Here is a 21948-nt window from a genome sequence, read left to right as displayed (position 1 = left end):
TTCCACTTAACTAAAGCTCAAGAAAGAATGAAGGTGCAGGCTGATAAACATAGAACAGAAAGGGTGTTTGCTGTTGGTGATTGGGTATGGCTCAAACTTCAAGCCTATAGGCAACAGTCAGTCCAAAGGAGGTCCAATCAGAAGTTGGCACATCAGTATTATGGTCCCTTTAAAGTTCTTGCTGTCATTGGTAAGGTAGCTTACAAACTCCAGTTACCTCATGATGCTAAGATCCATGATACTTTCCATGTTTCTCAACTCAAGAAATTCAGGGGTTCTCTCCCTATTGTGGCTCATATTCCTGAATGGTTTCATGGCATTGATTTGTCTAAAAATCCCTTGAAACCTGTTGCTGTTCTTCAGACAAGGGTAATCAAGTTCCAGAATGCACCTCAAGTTCAATATTTAGTTCATTGGCAAGGTTTTGCAGCTCATGAAGCTACTTGGGAAATTGCTTCTGAATTCGAAGAGAAGTTTCCCTCTTTTGTTCTTCAGACTTGAGGACAAGTCAGTTAAGGGGGAGAGCTATGATATTGGAACAATGTTGGTTAAGCAATTTTAAATAATTAGTTGCTGTTGTTTAACTTTTGGCGGGAAAAGTTGTTAGCCATTTTTGTTTGTTAGTTCCCTTAAAATGAGGAAGTTGGTTAGAGTTTGTTAGCTGATTCATTATGACAGCTATATATTAACAAACTTGTAATTGTATTTGATAATTCAATGAATACAAACAACTTCGTCTCTCTCTCTCTCTCTCTCTCTCTCTCTCTCTCTCTCTCTCTCTCTCTCTCTCTCTCTCTCTCTCTCTCTCTCTCTCTCTCTCTCTCTCTCTCTCTCTCTCTCTCTCTCTCTCTCTCTCTCTCTCTCTCTCTCTCTCTCTCTCTCCCCCCTAATGATCTTCTTCTTCTTCTGAATTCTTCTTCTTCCCTACTTCTACTTCTATAATTCCTTCTTCTTCTTCTTCATTCTGAGATCAACCGATCACCATTAGAGGGAAGCTTGGAGCTCCCTTATCAAAATAATATGGAGTAATTTAGTTTTCTAGTCCGGTAAATTTCGGTTCCAACAATAACTAAGGGTTAATTCTGCTTCCAGTTTTTGATTCTTTGGTTTTGAAATTCATATGATTTTGATTGAACCATAAACTAAAAGATAGTCACACTTATAGTAATCATGTTGAGATTTCAAAATTTATACTTAACCGTAAGTCCGTAACGCAACAAGATCACAATCACATAACATGAGAAATCAACAAAATAAAGACAACGTATGAATTAGATTAATAATCCATCAGAATATCAGGATAGACAGAGTAATACAGATCAAACACAGTTTACAAATTACAAGTGAGAAAGCTAAGGATTATACAACTTATATAATGCATACATTACTCTTCACTAGACCTGAATCAAGCCCGTTTTAGAATGGGCCCAGCCCTTTATACACTAATAGTCCCAGCCTGACCCGACCCGGCCCTAACCCACATACATACATACATACATTACTCTTTACTAGACCTGTTCAACAGGTTGGGGGCCCATTAAAACCCTAGAGGCCCAGCCCGGAGGACCGTTTAATTTCGGCCCGGCCCTAACCCGGCCCATTGAAAACAGGTCTACTCTTCACTCTCTTGAACATTCCTGTTATTATTGGTACCAGAAACAAGCTCAGCTTCAGCTGACTGAGTAGGCACCCTCTCATACATTCTCGAGTTCAGAGGAAGTACGTGTTTCCCAAGAGCAAGCGTGTTTCTAAGCTTCTCGTAATTCCACCGTTGCTGTATATACACAATCACGGCAAAGGCAATCGCCAAAACAGGTATAGCAATATCCCCAAACTCGGAGTAAAAATCAAATTTTCTGTTCACAAACTCGTACTCTTCAGAGAAGAACGGATTAGAGACCGGACCTCTAATATAATCATACATGTGAGGAAGAAGTCTGACAACAGTGATCCCCATGTAATACACCTTCCTAAGAGGTTTACCATTTATCTGCCATATAATGTTGCCAATAATCTGAGGAAGAAGGAAAAGATCTTGAAGCAAACCTGTATATTCTTCAAACAGAGTTTCCCATGGCTTCAACGTGTGAGGGTTTCCCGTTGTATCTACATATTGCTCTATCCAAGTAGGCCGTTGTCCCGTTTTCAAGGAATGGGAAATCAGAGCAACTATGTAACCAACAACGTGTATGAACAACGTAACAACAACAACCCGTTTTTCAGTAGGAACTCGATGTGGGTCGTTGGAGTTCTGTGACTGTGAGAGTAACTTGATACGAGAAGTCCACACTTTTTGGCAGAGTCTAAGAGTAAGTAAAAGACATACCAGTACAAGAAGCTTTACAGTATAATCAATTACCTTGATCAACTGACTTTTCTCAAGATCATAAGATGATGATTCAGAATCCATGTTCTGTGAAAGAGATTCAACACCGATAACAAGAGGAAGAGCGTAACCAATAACTTGACTTCCTAGCATGACAAGAGACATGTAAGGAAGAAGAGAATCTGAAGCATTTCTGGTATAAAATAGTTGACTCAAAATGCAAGCAGTAGCAATAGAGAGGTTTAAGATTTTGAGAATCCCTTCAAAATCACTTCGAGAAAGGATATCAACTCTCTGTTTTCTGTACATTATAGGAAGTGTGAGAAGCTGTACTTGCTTAAAGTAGAAAGGATCATCTTCTGTTCTTTTACTAGAAATGGAAATGCTAACTGTTGGAGTCACTACCCATTGAGCTGTAGTTGGTGGATATGAAATCACTACTTCAATTAAACAATCGAGGCCATTTTCAAGGTCCGTAATGCTCTCGTATAACACCTTCCATGAAGCTCTGACATCTCTGCAACCAATCAAATACATTCTTCCAACATGTTGATCATAAATTCCTTCCAGAAAAAGCATTGAGAAGTTATTATAAGATCCTCCTTTCAGCTTAAACTGAGTGGAAACGTTTAAAAGAAGCTGTTTCTCAGTGTATGCAGCCTTTGTAAGGTAAGGTGTATTATCAATGGAGTCATTTGAGAACCAATTATGCCCGAACATTGGACCAAGAGAAAGCACCTCCATCTCGATCTTAGTTCTCGAAGGTTGAAAAACAGGGATAGGATCAGGAACAGCTGATACGTACAGTGTCAGGTCTTCTGCAAGAAGTCTGAGACTGTCAGAATAATCATCCGAGTCCTGAAGTTTAGGAAATGTCAGCAATGATTTCTTGATCACAGTTCCAAAATTGAAAGGCTCATATTTCTCCAGTACAGTTCCTGCATCATCGATTTTTGAATAGTGATAGAACGGCTGTGCGTATTTGTAACCGTTAGAAATGTAATCAAAGCTCTGATAAAGCATTTCGAGGGATAAAGGGAAGTACGGGGGATTGCTGTTCTTGATACTTGATATGCTACCAAGAAGTATGCTTCTTTGTTTGATGGAGAATGACAAAGGTATGTACAAACAAATCCGAGAATCGCAATGATCGATTTCTTCTACACCCACAACTCCAAGGCAGCCAATCATGCAAAGTTGTCCAGTTGAAGAATTCCATATCCCTTCGGCAACAAGTGTCATATTTCCCAATCCACTTCTTTGATTTTCAATGAATAGAATATTCGGAGCATCAAAAGCCCTGAAAACTGCAGAAACTTTTGCCGTAACTCCACCATCACCACGTGGTTTTTCAGTTACACAGACAATGTTGTGCATAAGAATTCTCACATCCTTGAAACTTCCGTCTGTCGCGTTAATCTGTTTATCTGAAGCGAAAGGACCAAACTTGCTACAAAATTCATCAGTGCCATTACATTTCCAATGAGGTACAACAACAAAAGCCGCATCAATGGTGCCTTTTTTAAGTGTTGTACAAAAATCAGCACCCTTGTACACCTCAATGTCGCCACTAATGGAAGTATCTGAGTACGGATACAATGGATTACACGCCTTTGCTATGATCTCATCAGGACTAAACTCATAATCACGAGCATTAGCTTGTAACTGAGATGTAATTTGAACTTTGTCAAAGTACTTTAAACTTGTTTTCGAGTTCAAACTTCTCATCTCACCTTGAATGGCCTTATACTGTAGACTAGCTTTCTTTGGAATGTTAAGAAGAAGCAGGATTTGCTCATCTTGCAGTAGTGTAGGCTGGTTATCACTAGAGTCGGGTTGACGGGAAGGGAGCATCGTGCTACCTAACATACACAACGTTCTCTCTCCACCGTTCTTTCTCGATTCAGCGTAAATCCCTTGGAAACTGATAACAAGTTGAGTATGTCCACTCCACATGGAGAATTCAGGGTTTTCAGTTTCAGGTGTTTGTTTTCTTGACATGGTGGCTAAAGGGAGATTAGAGGTAATCACCAAGTAAAGAAAGCCATTGACAGCTACAGTTCTTTTAGACAGATGTGATTTACTAACATCAGTCAATTTGAAAGAAACAAGCTTATATGGCGGTTTCAAACGAGATGAGTTGTATTGATCATGTTCATAAACAGATGACATTTCTGGTGGCTTATCATTGAATGGCAACAAAGGTGCACTAGTTCCTTGTTGTTCCCAATCTCCATTATTAAAAAACAGCTTATCTTTAATTGTACCAATTACATTGTCATCGATTTTCAATTCAGAAGCAGAAGCTATGACCGAAGAACAAGCCTTTTTCACTTCATCTAAGCGATCATAATTAGGGTTGGTTCCAAAATCACCATTTTCGGGTTCGAATTCTTTATCCAAGAAACTGAAGTCGAGATCACAACTCGTAAAACTAAACAACAGAAACACTAACAATACTACATGTGAAGTCAAAATTGGCAAAACCCTCATGATCAATCACTTAATTTTTTTTACAATGAAACAAAATCAACGTAAAAACCCAACTTAGGAAACTGTAATTAACCACTAATCTTGCAAAAACCCAGTTGTTCAAATACACAAATTCGCATAATTTCTAAGTTTCTCTCATCACCACGCAGCAAAAGTACCAAAATCAAGGGTTTTGTGATTTTGTCAGATACCCAGAAACTAAGATCTTGGTTTCCAGCTACCAGAGTTACTAATTTGACTAATAAATCAATGATTCCAGAAAAACTAATGAAAGGATGCAGATCAAAGAATACTTATAATACTAAATGCGGTGAATTTGAGCATAATTTTAGAGCAAAACTGACCTTATACGATCTATATGAAGCTCAAATTAAGGGCTTGAGAAGTTGGATTCTCCTTTAATTTTGTAATTGAAGGTAAATTGAGAGAATGAGAGGTAAGAGTGTGAAGTTTTGTTGAGTAGGTGGAAGCGAATAATGTTTGAGAAGGGCGGAGAGAGAGTGAAGTTGAAGCAAACTGCAGGAAGAAAAAATGAGAGATGTGTAAGTGTAACAAACTAACAACAACCCAGTACGGCGTAATGCTTGGTCTCAGACTCTCAGGTCTCACTCCGTAGTTGACCTTTTAGAAATTGGATTAAGATTTAAGAGTGTATGCGGATTTACGGTCTAGTAAAGTCGTTCTTCTTTTAATAAGACAATTTCTTAAATAATGCCTTTGTCTAGTGAAAAGGGTTTACCTTTCAACCAAAAGGTTGAGGGTTCGATCTCTACTAGGGGAATTTTGAGGGTGGGTTCCCCTTATCATCCCCCCTCTTAAATTGTAACCCGGGCTGTTTGATTCGTACGAGGTTCCCAACCCGGTAGGACACTCTCAAAGTGTCTAGCCTACTAACCCGGGCGGGTTGACCCGTGCGGGGTTCCCGACCCGGTCTGACACTTCATTTGACATTAAAAAAATGATGATATATAATAAGGTTTTGATCATTTGATTAATTCCTAATTTGAATGTATTTTTCCTTCAAAAAAAAAATAATTCTAAGAATTTTTTGTATTTTTCAAAATTAAATCCTATTTTCAATGTACTTTTCCTAAAAAAAATAAAAAGTAACTTTTGAACAGAAAAAGTAATAAGTCTTTTACAAATTTTTAGGAAAGACCGGCTAACGGTTAGACCACTTTGTTGTCACCTAATGAAACTAATTAGTTAATCATTGAACCAATTAGTTAACAATGAAACGGATTAGTTAAGCAATGAGATCAATTAGTTAAGATTTTATGAGTTTTAGTTAATAATAAGTTTGTTCAGAAATAATAACAATTCGAGTCATAAATTTAACTATTTGTCTTTATACCTTCACTATTTTGTTATTCAACTAGTTATGATTTTATTACTTTTAGTTATGTTTTACACTACTTTAGTTAGTACCAAAAAAATAGTCTAACCGTTAGACGATCTTATACAAAAGCTTTTGTAAGTTTTTTGTTTTGTTTTTTACTATACTAAATAATACTTCGTACTCCGTATTTCCTTCTTATTTTAGTAATTTTACCATTTTTTTTTTTCTCATTTTCAATCCATAACTTTTAGGTTTTCAGCATATCTACCATGCACCTAAGTCTTATTATTTCACATGCATGTGCATATCATGTAGTTAATGGACATAAAAATACCCTTTAATCTGGGTGTACCCTTAGGAGCAAGTATAAACAATGATATAAGTTTGTTTTGCTTTAATTTGGTGACATTTGCAATATTGATGATTTGGTAATATTGTTACATCGTGATTAATTAGATCATACATGATGAACCTACATGATTGCCAAGATTGGGCTGCAAGCCTGCAATTGCATTTGCCACCAGAAAAAGGCAGCTCCTTTTGGCTTAAGGTATTGCGTCGGGCAAACATTTAACCAAAACAAGTTGGCCCAAGCCCAGTTCATGCGGAGTACTCCCTCAACCTCTAAAAAGGCAAGTGTTAGATAAGCACGAAAGTCAATGCATTTATTTAGAAACATAAGTATTAGAGTGTAGTTGAAGATGAATAAGTAGGATGTTAAAAGTAAAATAAATAGGGATGAAACTAGTATAGTACCCGTGCGATGCACGGTTTTTATAATCTATACATAAATTTGTATGAAATCTGTTAGGAAATTATAACAAAATAGAGATTATATATATTTTCCAAATTAAAATTAGTTACTGATAAGTTTGTCATTGCTCATTTATCAAACCAACTAAAACAAATTAGAGTACATAGATAAAATTATTTTCATTCTCATTCACCACTTGTGTCAATCATAAGTTATCTCATCACTCTTTACTTCGATAGTAATGCGCACTTAATACTCACAAAATATCCCAATCAACTTCATTACCCGATCTCTTAACAACTACCTACACCATTTACTTTACTAAGTTAAAGATGACTTTTAGGAGAAGCGGGGCCTGCACACTCGTGCCCCCCCTAAAGTTCTCATACCCATCATTTTCCATCCACGATGGAACGATACCCACCCCTCTCAATCCCCGTCTCGAGAGGTACAAATTAAAATAAAATTCATCCCCTCTTCATCACCCCCCTCGCGTGTATCTACACCCGCCTCAAACCCACACCTAGACTAAACTTTGGTAAAGGAGTTTTGAATTTTACAACTCTATTCTAGATTATTTGACAATTTGTTTGTCTAATTAGAGTAATTACATTGAGTAAATAAAAAAACATATAATATATAAGTTAGTAGTAAATTTTATTTAATATATTCATAATCAATTAGATGAAAGATTAGAGACGCATGCGGGTCCAATTTCAAAATTCATTTTTGCCCCGTCAACCACGCCGTAACATTTTTACCCCCTACCACCCACCAAATTCTCCTCCATCCCTGCCCACTTGGAGAGGATCTACGGGGGATCTTCCAAAAGATTCGTCCCACTAACAATCTGACATCCCTATATTCGATAAACAATCAACTTTTTCTTCCAACTAACTTTAAATGTATTGACATTAGTTTATTACAAAGTATTTTAATTGATTGTATTAGCTATAATAGTGATAAAAAAAAAAATATTTAAAAGTGACATAAATAATTAAGATTGGGTGAGTGTTCCCAAGTCAAATCAATTCAAACTCGCCCCATCAGTAAAGTGTGTACATGTTATCCTTATACCCGTCTGCCAACAACAAATCTCTATTTGTTAGTCAGCATTGGTCAACATTAGGCAATCATCTACGTTTATCTTTTTAGTCAGCCCAATCTAAAATTGAAACTCGCGCCATCATCAATTGGGATGCACCATTTACATATAAAAATTTAATTTTGCACAAAATTTTAATGTGACATTGCAATCATTTACATTAAGATATAAAATATTTTTTTTATTGCAAACATATTAATAATAAGTAAAGTTAATCATCTAAGTCTTATGATTTTGGAAATAATTGATTACGATTAGTTAATTATAATCAATATGCCCTTAAGAGTTCAATAATATGAGCGGATAAATTATTATCCGTGCTTCGTATAAAAGTATTACGATAATGAGAATGTGGCCAATTTTATTTTTGATATTTAAGATTAAGTATAGGTCTGAAAAAGTATGTGGCTAGGGATCTCATTTTGTTAGTCAACATCGGGCCTATAAAATGTTTGAAACAACCTTGTCAAATATATTAAATCAAGAGTTATCGTTTGTTATGCATATCCTGATTATTATATGACACAAATTCTTAAAAAGTTGATAGTATTATAATAATTTAATTGATAGTACATGTTCAACTATAATAAGATTTTCTATGTCGATCGGTTATCATAAATTTCATGCAAAAAAATTTCTTTGGATTACAAATACTAAACGATCAAAGGTAAACGTTCATTATACATTATTCACATCCATTATACGTAGTATGACACAATTTCTAAACAAAACATGATATTCGGCTATTCACGTTATAAGAGAGGAAAATTAGAGAGTGACATTTTCACCACCACGTCGATTTACTTCTCTTTTATTATAATATATGGAGTACTCCTTCCGTTCTCGAATATTAGTCATATCTGTAATCTTTTAACTATTCACAATCGAAGAAAATCTTCTAATTTATTTCCAATACGTATTTCAAAACATATTTATATGATATTTTATTTTGTTCTTCTCAATGTTTGGTTAGTACAATATCAAAATTTTATACTTTTTTAACATACGTATTTGGAGATATTTACGTTTAAATATTGAGTTGAAACGGGTGAAAAAGTCAAAAGATGACTAATATTTAAAAACAGAGGGAGTATATAGATATATATATATATATATATTTAAATTAAGAAATTTATTGACATAAATAAATAAGTACGTAGTTCGTAGTATGATCGATTATTACCAAAGTAATTAGAAGATTTTAGAAAAAATATATATGAATTATATTAATTATTGCGCAATAGAGTAGTAGATAGATTAGATTACGCAAGTTTTTACTCATGTTTAAGAAAGCTACATAATTACTATCAACGACGGTGATAATTATTGAAATTAGTTTCTAAATATACTACATTAAAATAGTAAAATAATTGGCGGTTATATTTATCGAATTTAGTTGTTTAAATATTATAGAGTACTATAGTAATTTTTTTATACACTCTTATAATCTTATTCAGACTTGGTTGATTCTCTTATTTATTTGTATTTTAATTATGTAAGTACAAATCAATAGACTACTCTTAAATTTTTATAAAAATACTACTACGTACTCCATATAATGGATTAATTATTCTTAGTATAATGTTTATTACATTATACTAAAACAAACACCAGGAGTGACACGTGACACTTCCTTGTGCAAATTTTCCCACCAACTTTTGATAAATTTGTCTATAAAACGTTCGTAGTATATAATTAGGAAATGGTTATTAAATTAATAAATCAAGAGTACATACTTTTGTAAGGTAAAAAGTTCACGAATTTTTAATGGTGCTAGAAATTAAAACATTAGTAGATACATAGTACATGCCTAAGTAAAATGGTAATATATATTTTAAAAATTTAAGTTAATTTTTAGACTTAGCTATATATTTCAATTCAATTTTGTTTTACCTTATTTAGCTAGCTTGATATACTATTATAGGAATGATTAAGTATGTGTTGGTTTATTTTGATGAAATAAATACATCTTTTGTACTAATTGATCATATTTTTATGTGTCATTTAATTGTGTTAAAATAAGAATTTTCTAATCGATACTGAATATATTATAAATAAATTAGTATACATTTTAACGAATGAGTTTCCGTATTTCTTTATTTATATGATGTACTACCTAAATCGAGATTTTATATCGTTGGCTAAATGTCTATACAATAGTAACGTTTCCTTTTATAAAAAAGATAATCTTAAATTGGTTATATTTGTTATGAAAGTATAGAAAAGATAATTTACACAATATTTCCCATGTATAGAGTGATTTTTTTTTAAAGGAAAATAGAATCAAATATTCTTATGAGATGAAAGTTAACAAAATAACTATAGAATGTTTTATTTTTTATAATTTTTTTATTTCTAAAAGAGAGGTCAATCAATGAGTGACATTTGTCATCACCACATTGATTTCCTCTCTTTTAGTATAATATATAGATGGACATTAAAAAAAGTCAAACCAATTGTCTGTTGGTTCAATGGTGATTGAGGCTGAACTTCGTAGGGAGGAATCCATGTTCGATCCTCCGCAACAACAATTGAGATGAGACTGAAACCTATCCACCCAAAATTCGCCATTAATCCGGATTAACCCTAAGGGTAAACCGGGTACTACCACCAAAAAAATAAAAAATCTCAAATTTGCTTAACTTTCATGGAAACAAAACTTTAAACACACGGGATACACTATAGCTCAAATTTAATCTGGATGAGTGATTGAGTGGGGCATAATGGATAAGTGAACATCAGTTATTTTTCTTTAATCTATAGGATAACGCGAAAAATTATTTGGAGACAAGATTCAATCCCGATTTTTAAATTCGTTAAAATTACATATTTTTGAAAAGGCAAAATCAAATTTACGTTACAATTTTTCAAAAGAAAATACCAATAAATACTAGCAAGGCCCATTCACAACCCCCACAATAAATAAATAAAATTTGAGCTTAAAAAAGAAGTAAACTAAACAAAAAACAACATTAAGAGTAATAATTAGCAATATTAAATACGGTGAGCGGGTCACCAAATCTAGCCGTTACATTATCCCACCGCTATGTTCACGTTCCACCCCACAAGTCCACAACCACTTTTTGAAACATCAATCTGACCGTTACTCTCTCTCTCCTCAAAACTTCCCCTGCATTTTGCTGGTTTACTTCACTTCTAACTCTTTCTGCTTCAGTTCTGCTCAATCCATCTCCATCTTCATCTTCCTCATCCACCTCCTTTTTCTGGGCTCGATTCGACAAAAATGTCGGTGGCCTATGCTTTCAACAAAGAAGACATGGCAGTGGATCAAAGCCTTGGTTATCCAAGAGCATACGCCAAGCTTTGTAAAGATACAAGTATTAGTCCTTTTTGTCATGGACCTCCTTTCACTTTCACTCCCTATACTTTACATTCCCAAGAGGTAAAATTAATTTTTGATTTGATTATAATTTTGTTAAATCAATATGGGTTTGATTTTCTTGTTCTTTCTTGATTGAGGAATGATTTGTTGTGGTGAATTTAATTGGAATTTTAAGGTGGGTTTTCTATGATTTGTGGTTTGCTTCAATTTGGGTATCTTCATAAATTCTATTTCATGATCTTGGTGAACTTAATTGAATTGAATTGTGCTTTCTTTTTTATGTTATTGAAACTGATTTGATTAAGTAATCATATTGTTAAATTAATATGGGAATTTCCCAATTATTTGTGAATGATGGACTGTAATGGATCTTATAAATTGGATCAATAAAAGAAAAAAAAACCCTAAAATTCCCTGCAACACTCGAGCACATTTGACCATTTTTAACTTAATTGGGTTATTGTCAAAGTTACCCCCTTTGACCGGATTTAATATTCACGTTCATAGTGTAATTTGAACTAGCAAAATGATTACAGTGTAATTTGAACTAGCAAAATGATAACAAATGATGATTATATTGCTTAATTGTAAAATGTATTCCACATTTCTCCTTAAGAATTGGTGATTTGCCCATTTTTTGCATTAGTATTTAAATTAGCTATTTTTTGGATGTTTAATTCAATAGCAATATAATCTGTTTTTGTTAGGCATCAAGAGCAGAGGAATTAGATGAACTGTTCCCTATAATCAACTCACAAGCAAAACCAACAGCCAACTACAGAATCTTTATCAGTATAATATGGAAACAACTCAACCACCTTGGGTAAATCTCCCTTTCTACCTCAAATGTTTTTCACTCTTTGTTCATCTAATTAAGTCATAATCTAATTACACAAACTCAACAAATTCTTATACTATTTTTTCTGGGAAATTTGTCACAGAAATGCTGGTTTTGATCCTGCAATGTTTCGTGTTGATCCTTATGGCAATGTCCTCTACCTTCATGCTGATGCGGCCTCTCCACTCGCTTGGGATATCGATCACTGGTTTCCTTGTTCAAGTACTAACTAATCTTTCCTTAATTCTATTTTGTTTTACTAAATCAGATATTAAATCTGACATAATTTGGTGCTGGAAAAATTTAGGAGGAGGATTGACTGTACCAAGCAATTTACGGATACTTCAATGGCAAGTGAGAAAGAGGAAGAACAACCAGCTTGAGTTTTTAGTTCCTTGGTGGGATTTGCAATTAGGCATCTCTATTAACCAATTTGTATCCTTCTTTGCTGCTTCGAATTCCGATTTCAGGTGAATTTTAATGACTTTTAGTCTAAGAGAAGTTTACTTATATTGTATTATCTTAGACTACACATAGGCTCCTTTAAATTTGGCTTGTTTTGTCTGAACTTATCTGAATGTATTTTGTGTGCAATAAACTTATTTGCTTGTGAAAATGTCAGAATTTAGATTTTTAGAGTAGGACATAGGAATGTTGTTTATTTTGGCAGGCACGGGGATTTCAGGTGTTTGATGACTTTTAGTCTAAGTGAAGTTACTTATATTGTATTATCTTAGACACTCGGGCTCTGTTCTATTCGACCTGTTTTGTCTGAACTTATTTTGTCTGAAATAAACTTATTTGCTTGTGAAAATGTCTAAGTTTACATTTTTTGAGTAGGACATTCTTTCTTTATTTTTGGAAGGCATAGGGCATTTAAGGTGTTGATGACTTTTAGGCTCCGTTCTATTTGACCTGTTTTGTCTGAACTAAACTGAACTTATTTTATCTAAAATAAACTTATTTGTTTGTGAAAATGTCGAATTTAGATTTTTAGAGGAGGACATAGAAATGTTGTTTATTTTGGAAGGCACAGGGCATTTAAGGTGACTTTTGATGACTAGTCTAAGAGAAGTTACATGTATTTTACTATCTTAGACACTTAGGCTTCGTTCTATTCAACCTGTTTTTTCTAAACTTATTATGTTTGAAATAAACTTATTTGTGTATAAAAATATCGAATTTAGATTTTTAGATTAAGACATAAAAATGTTGTTTATTTTGGCAGGCATAGGGCATTTAGATTGCTATTTGCAGCAGGGGAAGGTGAAGAACTGAATGATTTACAAAATGCAGACTCACATAATTTCCCTCAACCTTTTATGGAGTCCAAACAGCAACTAGGCCTAGCACCTGCTGCTGTTGTTCGAGCTCGAAAAGAACTCAATGAAGCATCGTCTTCAACCTTGAGATCACTGGATATCAATAGACAAAACCGACCTACTACTCCTATGATAGGTAAAATAACATGGCAAGAAAGTTATTGGAGTGTCCTGTTTTATGTATTTTGAAACTTATTTATGTCTTTTTTTTATGATAGCTTCTTCAAGAAAGTTCAAAAATGGTGGATCAAAGGAAAATGAGATGCCTGACATGGTAACTAACCCGTATCAAGCTTTAGTTATGGCGAGAGATTCGTTGAAGAGGAGAGAAGAGACGAATAAGATGAAGGCAGAAATTCAAAGGCTTGATGATGAAGTGAATGAATTGAAGTTAAAGAATGAAGAAGAAAAGATGACAATTCAAGAACTTGAATTGGCATTGTTGAAACGAAGAAGAAGGGCTGAGAAATGTCGTAGGGTGGCTGAGGCTCAATCTTCTTACAGAACTATGCTGGAGAAGATGATCAGAAATGCCATGCACCAGTAAGGCCTTCCTCATATCATAACTTTCATAATACTAGACTAGATCATCATGAGCCCGGCCTGAAAAAATACGGGTTTGGGGCAGAAAATTTAGGCCTGTTTTATGGCCTGATCCGGCCCGGTTCTCTAACTTTTTTGGGTTGCCTTTGGACAACTTAAAATTGTAATTTTAGTTATAAAATTGAACGACCAAAAAGCCACTACTTTTGGGCTTCTCATATCATAACCTTCATATCAGACCTGATTATCACGAGTCAGGCATGCTGACCCGACCCCAAAAATTGTGGTTTGGGCAGAATTTTTAGGCCTGTTTTAAGGCCCGGTCTGACCCGTTCCAAACTTTATTGTAAGTTTAGTTATATAAAATTGGCCCGAAAACCCCCCACTTTAGCCCGATATAGCGGGTTTTGGGCAAAAAAATTATGCCTTTTTTCGGGCCTGGTCTGGCCCGATTTGGTTGGGTTTTAGGCAATTTAAAATTGTTCTTTTTAGTTATAAAATTAGCCCGACCCAATATTGACCGGAAAACCCTGCTACTTTTGGCCTCCTCGTATTAACCTTCATATTAGACCCGATCATCATAGTCCGAAAATTCTGGGGTTTGGGCAGAAATCATAGGCCCGGCCCAATTCAAACTTTTTGGGTGGGTTTTGGGTAACTTAAAATTGTAATTTTAGTTACGTTGGCCCGGAATAGCGGGTTTTGGGCAGAAAACATTGACCCATAGTATGGCTCATGGTTCTAAATTTCTTTGTGATATTTGTAGGAGTGTGGTTTACAAAGAACAGGTGACATTAAACCAGGCTGCAACAAACACTCTGATGGCAAGGCTTGAAGCGCAGATGGCGATATGCAACTCGGCTGAGAAACAGCTTGCGAAAAAGTACAAGCAAAGGGATGAACTCGAGAAACAAATAATGCCAGAGTGGGAACAAGCAAGGAAACGATCAAGAACAGACCTTGGTGATGCTGCTTTTGCAGAAGAGAAAGAAGAAGAAGAAGATCGAACAGTGATCTACTTGCCAAAAATAGAGGCTGCTATTAAACCAACAACAACAACACCACCTTTACACAAGGAATTAAGGAAATTTCTAGAAGAAGAACACACCTTATCAGAAGAAGCCCTTCTGTTAATTGAAGACAAAAAGGGAGAAGAGCTACCAAAACTTACATTAGGCCCGGAGATAGGTTCGGAGTTCGATGTCAATTTTCCATTTGCTCGAGAAGAAGAAGGGGAACAAGATGAGGAATTGAGGAAGGAAAGAGGGAAAGGTAATGTTGAGAAATGGTTACATTTGCTGCTAGAAAGAACAGAAGGTGCAAATGCAGATAACTTCAATTCTTGCATTTCTGAAAAAGCTGAAGAACCTGAAAATAGTAGTAAAAATACTGATGAAATCATCAAAAAGCTCAATGAAAAGTACCCACAAAAGGAGATTAAAGTCCTGAAATTTCCAGTTTCTGATGAAACCAGGAAACAGAGGTCAATGAGCACTCCTAGAAGACCCATTTCACACGACCCAATTCACGAGAAACAGAGTGAAGAAACTGAAGCAAAAAAAAACAGAGCAATAAGTACACCAAGAAGATTATCAATTTCATCATACCAGACTGAAATTACTGGAAAAGGGAGCGAATTAGCAAAGAAGAGTTTAGGAGAAAGGAGATCGATTTCATGTGAGACTGAAATTACTGGAAAAGGAAATGAAGTAAGGAAGAGCAGTTTTGGAGGAGGGAAAGAGAAAGGAATTGCAAGAACAGAGAGTGCAAGGTTTTTTAGGCAAATCCCAACTTCTCCATCAAAGATATTGAATATGAAAAGAGGGGTTGATTGTATAAGGAAGAAGCCACTGGTTATTGATGATGATGTTGATGAAGATGGTCATTGTTATGGAGATGAGAATCATTCAGTTGGGAATAACTTCCTTAAATCATCTATGAAGTCTATCAAGAAGGCTGTCAAGATTTAAGGTGTAAATTTGAGATTTTTTTTTTTTTTTGTCATGTATTGTTGATTACAACTTTTTTTTTTCTTTTTTCTTTTCTGTTTTGAGGTTGATATTCATTTGTGTGAATGTAATTTTTTTTATCAGTTAGTTTTTTCAGACTGATATATAGAATAACAGCTTGTTGTTAGTAAGCATGCATAAACTTCATGTAAGGTAATATTACTTTGCTTCTGATTGACGTACAAGTTCTTCCGCCTTTTCACAATCTAGTACTTACTAAACATACACAAATTATCAGAAATTTACTTCAACACATGATGCACATAGGCTTACAAGTGCCCAAAAGATATCGCGGTATGTATTCATACAAACTAACAAGAACGAACCCAAATTACAGAAGTAAATCAACAAACATATCTTAGAGTAAAGAAACAAGAATTAATCAACTGATTCTGCAAGATGCTTATCTGGTTCTGAAGTCTGACAACATCTTCCTTTAGCCTCTTGATCTCCATATGTTGTGCTGAAACCTCTCCTTTTGAGTGACCCATCTATCTTATTAGAGTTGATCCTGTTATGTTCTGAAAACAGGACTTGCAGTACTGCTCAGTTACAGGCAATCACTCGTTCTGTGAAGCGTGTAGGCATGTTTCTGGAGAGAGTTTTCTACAGTCTATTAATCTGCATAGGAGCTTCCTTTCTTGCGTAGTCACCCCTAAATGCGCCTGCTCACGCACAGCAATAATTAAGAACACTAAACGAAATGTATATCATTCTAAAGAGACACCAAATACAGCTCATCTGCTTAGCTTTTAATACAGTAAATAACAAGGGGGATGCATATTTTTGGTTCTTCTCCCACCCCCCCCCCCCCCCCCCCCTCTCCACAACTGTGTCCTGCTGCTTTCAATTGTAGGGCATACCCTAAGTAGTAATTGATTCATAATACTCCACATGAACTTTACTGATTGGTTTTGCTGTCGTCTTTCTAAGAGCATTCTAATCTATACTTAACCGTAACGCGACGAGATCAAATAACAGGAGAAATCAACAAAATAAAGACGTAAAACGTATGAATTAGGTTAATAATCCATCAGAATATCAGGATAGACAGAGTAGTACAGATCAAACACAGTTTACAAATTACAAGTGAGGAAGCTAAGGATTATACACTACTTATATCATACATACATTACTCCTCACTAGACATGTGCAACGGGCTGGGGGTAAAGATGGTTGTGGGCCAGGCCGGGGCGAAACCCGACCCGACGTGAAAAGCCGGGCCCAACCCGACCCGAGCACAAAAAAGCCCGGCCCGACACAGGCACGATGTCATGGGCCGTAGGCCTTATTTTTTTGGAAAAAGCAAGACAAGACTTGACCCGGCACGAGAAAGCACGCTAAATTTAGTAAACTTAGCCTTAGGCACGGCTAGCCCGTGGGCTCAGGACGGGCCTGGGCCTTGTTTTTTAACTTTTCGGCCCGTAGAATGTGGGTATGTCGTGGACCCACGGCCCGGGAGTTCGGCCCGGCCAAGCCCACAGCCATCTTTAGCTGGGGCCCATTAAAAGCACGATCCCAGCCCTTTATAATCTTAACATTACTCACTCTCTTGAAATGAAGCTAGGGATGATATACACTATTATGGCAAGGCTTATTGACAAAACAGGTATAGCAATATCCCCAAACTCGGAGCAAAACTCAATAAGCTTCAAACTATAGTCAATTACCTTGATCCACGGACTCCTCTCAAGATTAAGATTGTGATTAAGAAATATTAAAAGGTGTAAGATTGTTTGATTATAAACCACCCTTTCCTCCCTCTTTAGAAAGAATGCAAGTATACAATGCACTCTTTCAAATTACATGATTGAAGTTGAAACATTTTTTTTCATATAGTTTTAGAAAAATCCTCTAGTTGTTCAAATGAAGTATTTTGCTATCCTATTTAGTTTTCTACTCTTAGATGAAAAGTATTCTTTCCACTGCAAATTATCTTCCTCAACAGCAAAAATAGTGTAGACAAGACTCTACAGGGTCACCCAAATCGACCACCATATAAAAGAACCTAAAACTTCCACAGGAGCAGCTGACTCTAGCTCTTCGCTTCAGGCACACAAATAATTCGTTTTAGCATCTTACTTACAATGCTTTGTAACCTTGTACCTTGTCTTTCAAATGTTCAGTGAAGGGTATATATTAACGTCACTGATCTAAATAGGTATTTGTTCAGATTTTTGCACAAATTTACTGACAATCAAGACTAAACTACATCATTGTTTCCCTACCAAAATATGCTGAATTGAAAATTCATGATTCAGGGATTTAACATTGTAAGTAAGATGACACTCCATGCAAAGATTCATCCATGACATGAAGATCAGAATCATAAAATTCCGATTTTGTGGAGTAGTCTATCACTCTATCTCATCATCGTTGGAAACTGATTGCTACAGTCCCCACAACACAAGTCATCAACTAAGCAAAGTTAGAAGAATTCCACGCCCACATCATGTTTCTCATAAATGGTTTAATTGAACCAATAGTTCCAGCTTTCAGAGTAGAATTTTCACTAATGTCATTCAATTCCTCTAAACCTTAAAATTGCAATAATTTGACTTTCGCATTATTCATATGCTTAGTACTAACTTTGACTACACCCAAGAATGCAACTTATCGACTTCCCGTTAAAGATATTATGGTACCTATTGTCAATAGCTAAGTAAAACAACGATCCTTTAATTAAGATTTAAATTGTTAAAAGCTTTTATAAAGTGTTGAAACATTAGTTGCATAGTATAAAACAAGTTTTTGAAATGATTGCCCACATCGCGTGCACCAATTGCTAGTTTACATGAGCTAGGCTTTAAGCCAAACTAGGGCTCCAAAATCCAATCATTGAAAATTTTACTGCCAAGTCAAGTTATAAGGGAAACTAACAAAATCCAAACAATAAAATTAACGCATTGAATCAGAAAATTCTATTACTAATCTTCATAAAATTGCAATTCAATGAATCGAAGGAAACAAATTAAAAGGAGAATCGAATTACCAGTTTGCTGAGAATTGGTACTCCAGCCCAGGAAACTCAACACCACTTTTCCGAGCTTGTTCCACCATCACTGACAGACAATCAAAGAGGAAGCCGCCTCTCCGCCGCTACTTCAATTACGCCCCTTCAAGATTACGAACATCATCTCCTTTCAAATCCAAACCCAAAACTCAACCCAGAGCCCTCCCATTTCCGCGTCTCCCTCCATCGTTGTTGTCGCGCCGCTGCAACACAACCGCAACGCCGCCACCTCTTCTCTCTTCTTCCGGTTAATTTCGAGGTTTTAAGGTCAAATTCGAACATGAAAACTTCAGATCCGGAGTTTTCCATGGTCGAAATTGACCATAAAACCATAATTATCTCGATTTCCAAAATTTGGATGAGGGGACGAAGGTAAAGGAGGATAGATAGAGGGTGAAAATTCGAGAAAAAAAATAGAGAACCATGATTTTTGTTGTTGTGGCTTTCTGGCGGTTGGAGGGGAGAGAGAGAGGGGGTGAAGGTGAAGGTGAAGGTGAGAGCATCAGAGCAGTCAGAGCACTATAGCATTACAAGAAAAGTCATAATTGCTTTTATTAAAATAAAAATAAAAAACTAATTAGGGCCCGTTCCATATTAGTATTTTTTTCTTCAGTTTTCAGTTTTTTTTGTTGTTATTATTCAAAACCCACATGATTGCTAAAAATATGTTTAGTTCACCTTATTTCTCCTGATCTGATCTAATATAATCTGATCTGATCTGAATTTATATTTTCCTGATTTGATTTGATCTGAACTTATTTTTTCTGATCTGATCTGATCTGATCTGATCTGGTTTGATCTGAACTGATTCTTCATAATTAAGTTTAAACAAAAATCTACATTTATTAATATTAAACGATTTACGTGTAAAATAAATGTTACACAAATTTATAATATTGTTATTATTAACTTGGCTTTGCTCATGATTTAACTATTCCTTACATTAGATAGACCTATACATGATCTAGATAGATCGGTTATGATCTAGACATATAACTTCTGATCTAGATATGATATGTACAGATCGGTTCTGATCTAGACATGATTTATGCAGATCAGTTATGATCTGGACATGATCTGTTCTAATCTGGACATGATCTGTACAGATTAGTTCTGATCTGGACATGATATGTACAGTTCAGTTATGCTTTAGACATGATCTGAACATGATCTGTACAGATCATTTCTGATCTGTACAGATCATTTCTAATCTGGACATGATATGTACAGTTTAGTTCTAATCTAGACATGATCTGAACATGATTTGCACGGATTAGTTCTGATTTGGACATGATCTGGACATAATCTGTACAGATCATTTCTGATCTGGACATGATATGTACAGTTCAGTTCTGATCTAGTTCTGATCTGGACATGATCTGTATAGATCAATTCTGATTTGTACAGATCAGTTCTGATCTGGACATGATCAGTTCTGATCAGGTCATGATCTGTACAGACTAGTTTTGATCTGGACATGATCTTTGCAGATCAATTCTGATCTGAACATAATCTGTACAGAGTCAATATCTATACCAGTTATAATTTGGACATATCGATTCTGATCTGGACATGATCTGTACAAATCAGTTTTGATCTGAACATATTGGTTCTGTAAGGATCGATCAGTTCTGATGTAGACAAGATCTTTGCAGATTTGAACATGATCTGGACATGATCTGTACAGATCCGTTATGATCTGGATATTATCTGATCCTATCAGTTCTAGTCTGGATATATAATGGTTCTGATCTATAAAAATCAGTTCTGATATTGACATGACCTGATCATATCGTTTCTGATCTGGACTTAATGGTTTTAATTTGGACATGATCAATTTGAATATAATGTTTTGTTAATGTTTTTTTACGCCTTAAATAATACTTCGTAGATTTTAATTACACCGACAACAACAATATTTTTTATAAAAGAAATAATAGTAATAAAATATTAAATATAATAACAATAATATAAACATATAATAATAATAATAATAATAATAATAATATAGTCATTTCGATAATAATAATAATAATAATAATAATAATAATAATAATAATAATAATAATAATAATAATAATAATCTGGTCTGATCTGAACTTATTTTTTCTGATCTGATCTGACTTGTATCTGAAATAAGTAATAAGGTCCTGAAATAAGGTGAACTAAACAAGGCCTTACTAAACCAAAACTTGAAACCGATTGTGATACCGAACGAGTTAGTTAAGCAAAGGAAACCAGTTAGTTAAGCAAAGGAACCAATTAGTTAAGCAATCATAGATTGAAACCAGCTAGTTAAGCAAATGAACCAATTAGTAAAATAATCATATCGATCTTTTCGATAAGGTGATCTTACAAAAAAGTTACAGATATTAATTTGGATCTTCATTAGCTAGTCAACCGATAACAAGTTTAGTTTCCTTTTTACACATAGTTATTTTTTTTATCATGTTAATATTTGAGGAATATATACCATTTCAGAAATATTGGGGTAATCAACGCATCTCTATTATATAAGTGAATAGCTGAAGTTATTTTAGTAAATCCACTTTTGGTGTCCCTCTTTAATTACTAAAGTACCCTCCACACTTATAGAATACGGAGTAGATAATAGAGAAAGCTCAAAGAAACATTTTAATCAATTTTAGCCCCTTAAAAAAATTCTTACCATTTTAATCAATCTGTTTATATGCGGTCGGCTCTATCTAACTTATCCGTTTATTATATTCGCACGCATCGTATTTATATTGTATTTCTTACATGTTATTTCAAGTTTAAAGGTAATAAAACAAATCTATTTTTTATATTCGCACACATCGCGTGCATATAATACTAGTAACATTATAAGACGGGAGTAACGTTA

General features: G+C 34.8%; 2 protein-coding genes and 1 long non-coding RNA gene across 3 annotated transcripts; 1 reads left to right on the top strand and 2 right to left on the bottom strand.

The window, feature by feature from the left end:
• Window positions 1-1245: 1245 nt before the first annotated feature.
• On the bottom strand, window positions 1246-5398 carry LOC110787876 (uncharacterized). The gene has a single exon (XM_021992513.2). The coding sequence runs from the start codon at window positions 4817-4819 to the stop codon at window positions 1613-1615; it is 3207 nt and encodes a 1068-aa protein (XP_021848205.1). The 5' UTR covers window positions 4820-5398; the 3' UTR covers window positions 1246-1612.
• A 5649-nt stretch (window positions 5399-11047) lies between these two features.
• LOC110787877 (uncharacterized) lies at window positions 11048-16277 on the top strand. The gene is made up of 7 exons (XM_021992514.2): window positions 11048-11420; window positions 12068-12183; window positions 12302-12420; window positions 12506-12668; window positions 13427-13656; window positions 13739-14063; window positions 14830-16277. The coding sequence occupies exons 1-7, from the start codon at window positions 11262-11264 to the stop codon at window positions 16031-16033; spliced, it is 2316 nt and encodes a 771-aa protein (XP_021848206.2). The 5' UTR covers window positions 11048-11261; the 3' UTR covers window positions 16034-16277.
• On the bottom strand, window positions 16222-19616 carry LOC110787878 (uncharacterized). The gene is made up of 2 exons (XR_002533196.2): window positions 19065-19616; window positions 16222-16737 (listed from the first exon to the last, which is right to left on the bottom strand). It is a non-coding gene; the product is annotated as an uncharacterized lncRNA (long non-coding RNA).
• Between the last annotated feature and the right edge of the window lie 2332 nt (window positions 19617-21948).

The sequence above is a fragment of the Spinacia oleracea genome, chromosome 4 (assembly GCF_020520425.1).
Source record: "Spinacia oleracea cultivar Varoflay chromosome 4, BTI_SOV_V1, whole genome shotgun sequence".
NCBI classification, from domain to species: Eukaryota; Viridiplantae; Streptophyta; class Magnoliopsida; order Caryophyllales; family Amaranthaceae; genus Spinacia; species Spinacia oleracea.
This window is presented reverse-complemented; position numbering and strand designations above follow the sequence as displayed.

What these genes read in the sequence shown, in the direction of transcription:
- LOC110787877 (XM_021992514.2), top strand. Translation starts at nt 11,262, where the DNA reads ATGTCGGTGGCCTATGCTTTCAACAAAGAAGACATGGCAGTGGATCAA. An exon ending in TCACTGGTTTCCTTGTTCAA is followed by an intron (nt 12,421 to 12,505) that starts GTACTAACTAAT and finishes GGAAAAATTTAG; the next exon opens with GAGGAGGATTGACTGTACCA. An exon ending in ATCAGAAATGCCATGCACCA is followed by an intron (nt 14,064 to 14,829) that starts GTAAGGCCTTCC and finishes TGATATTTGTAG; the next exon opens with GAGTGTGGTTTACAAAGAAC.
- LOC110787876 (XM_021992513.2), bottom strand. Translation starts at nt 4,819, where the DNA reads ATGAGGGTTTTGCCAATTTTGACTTCACATGTAGTATTGTTAGTGTTT.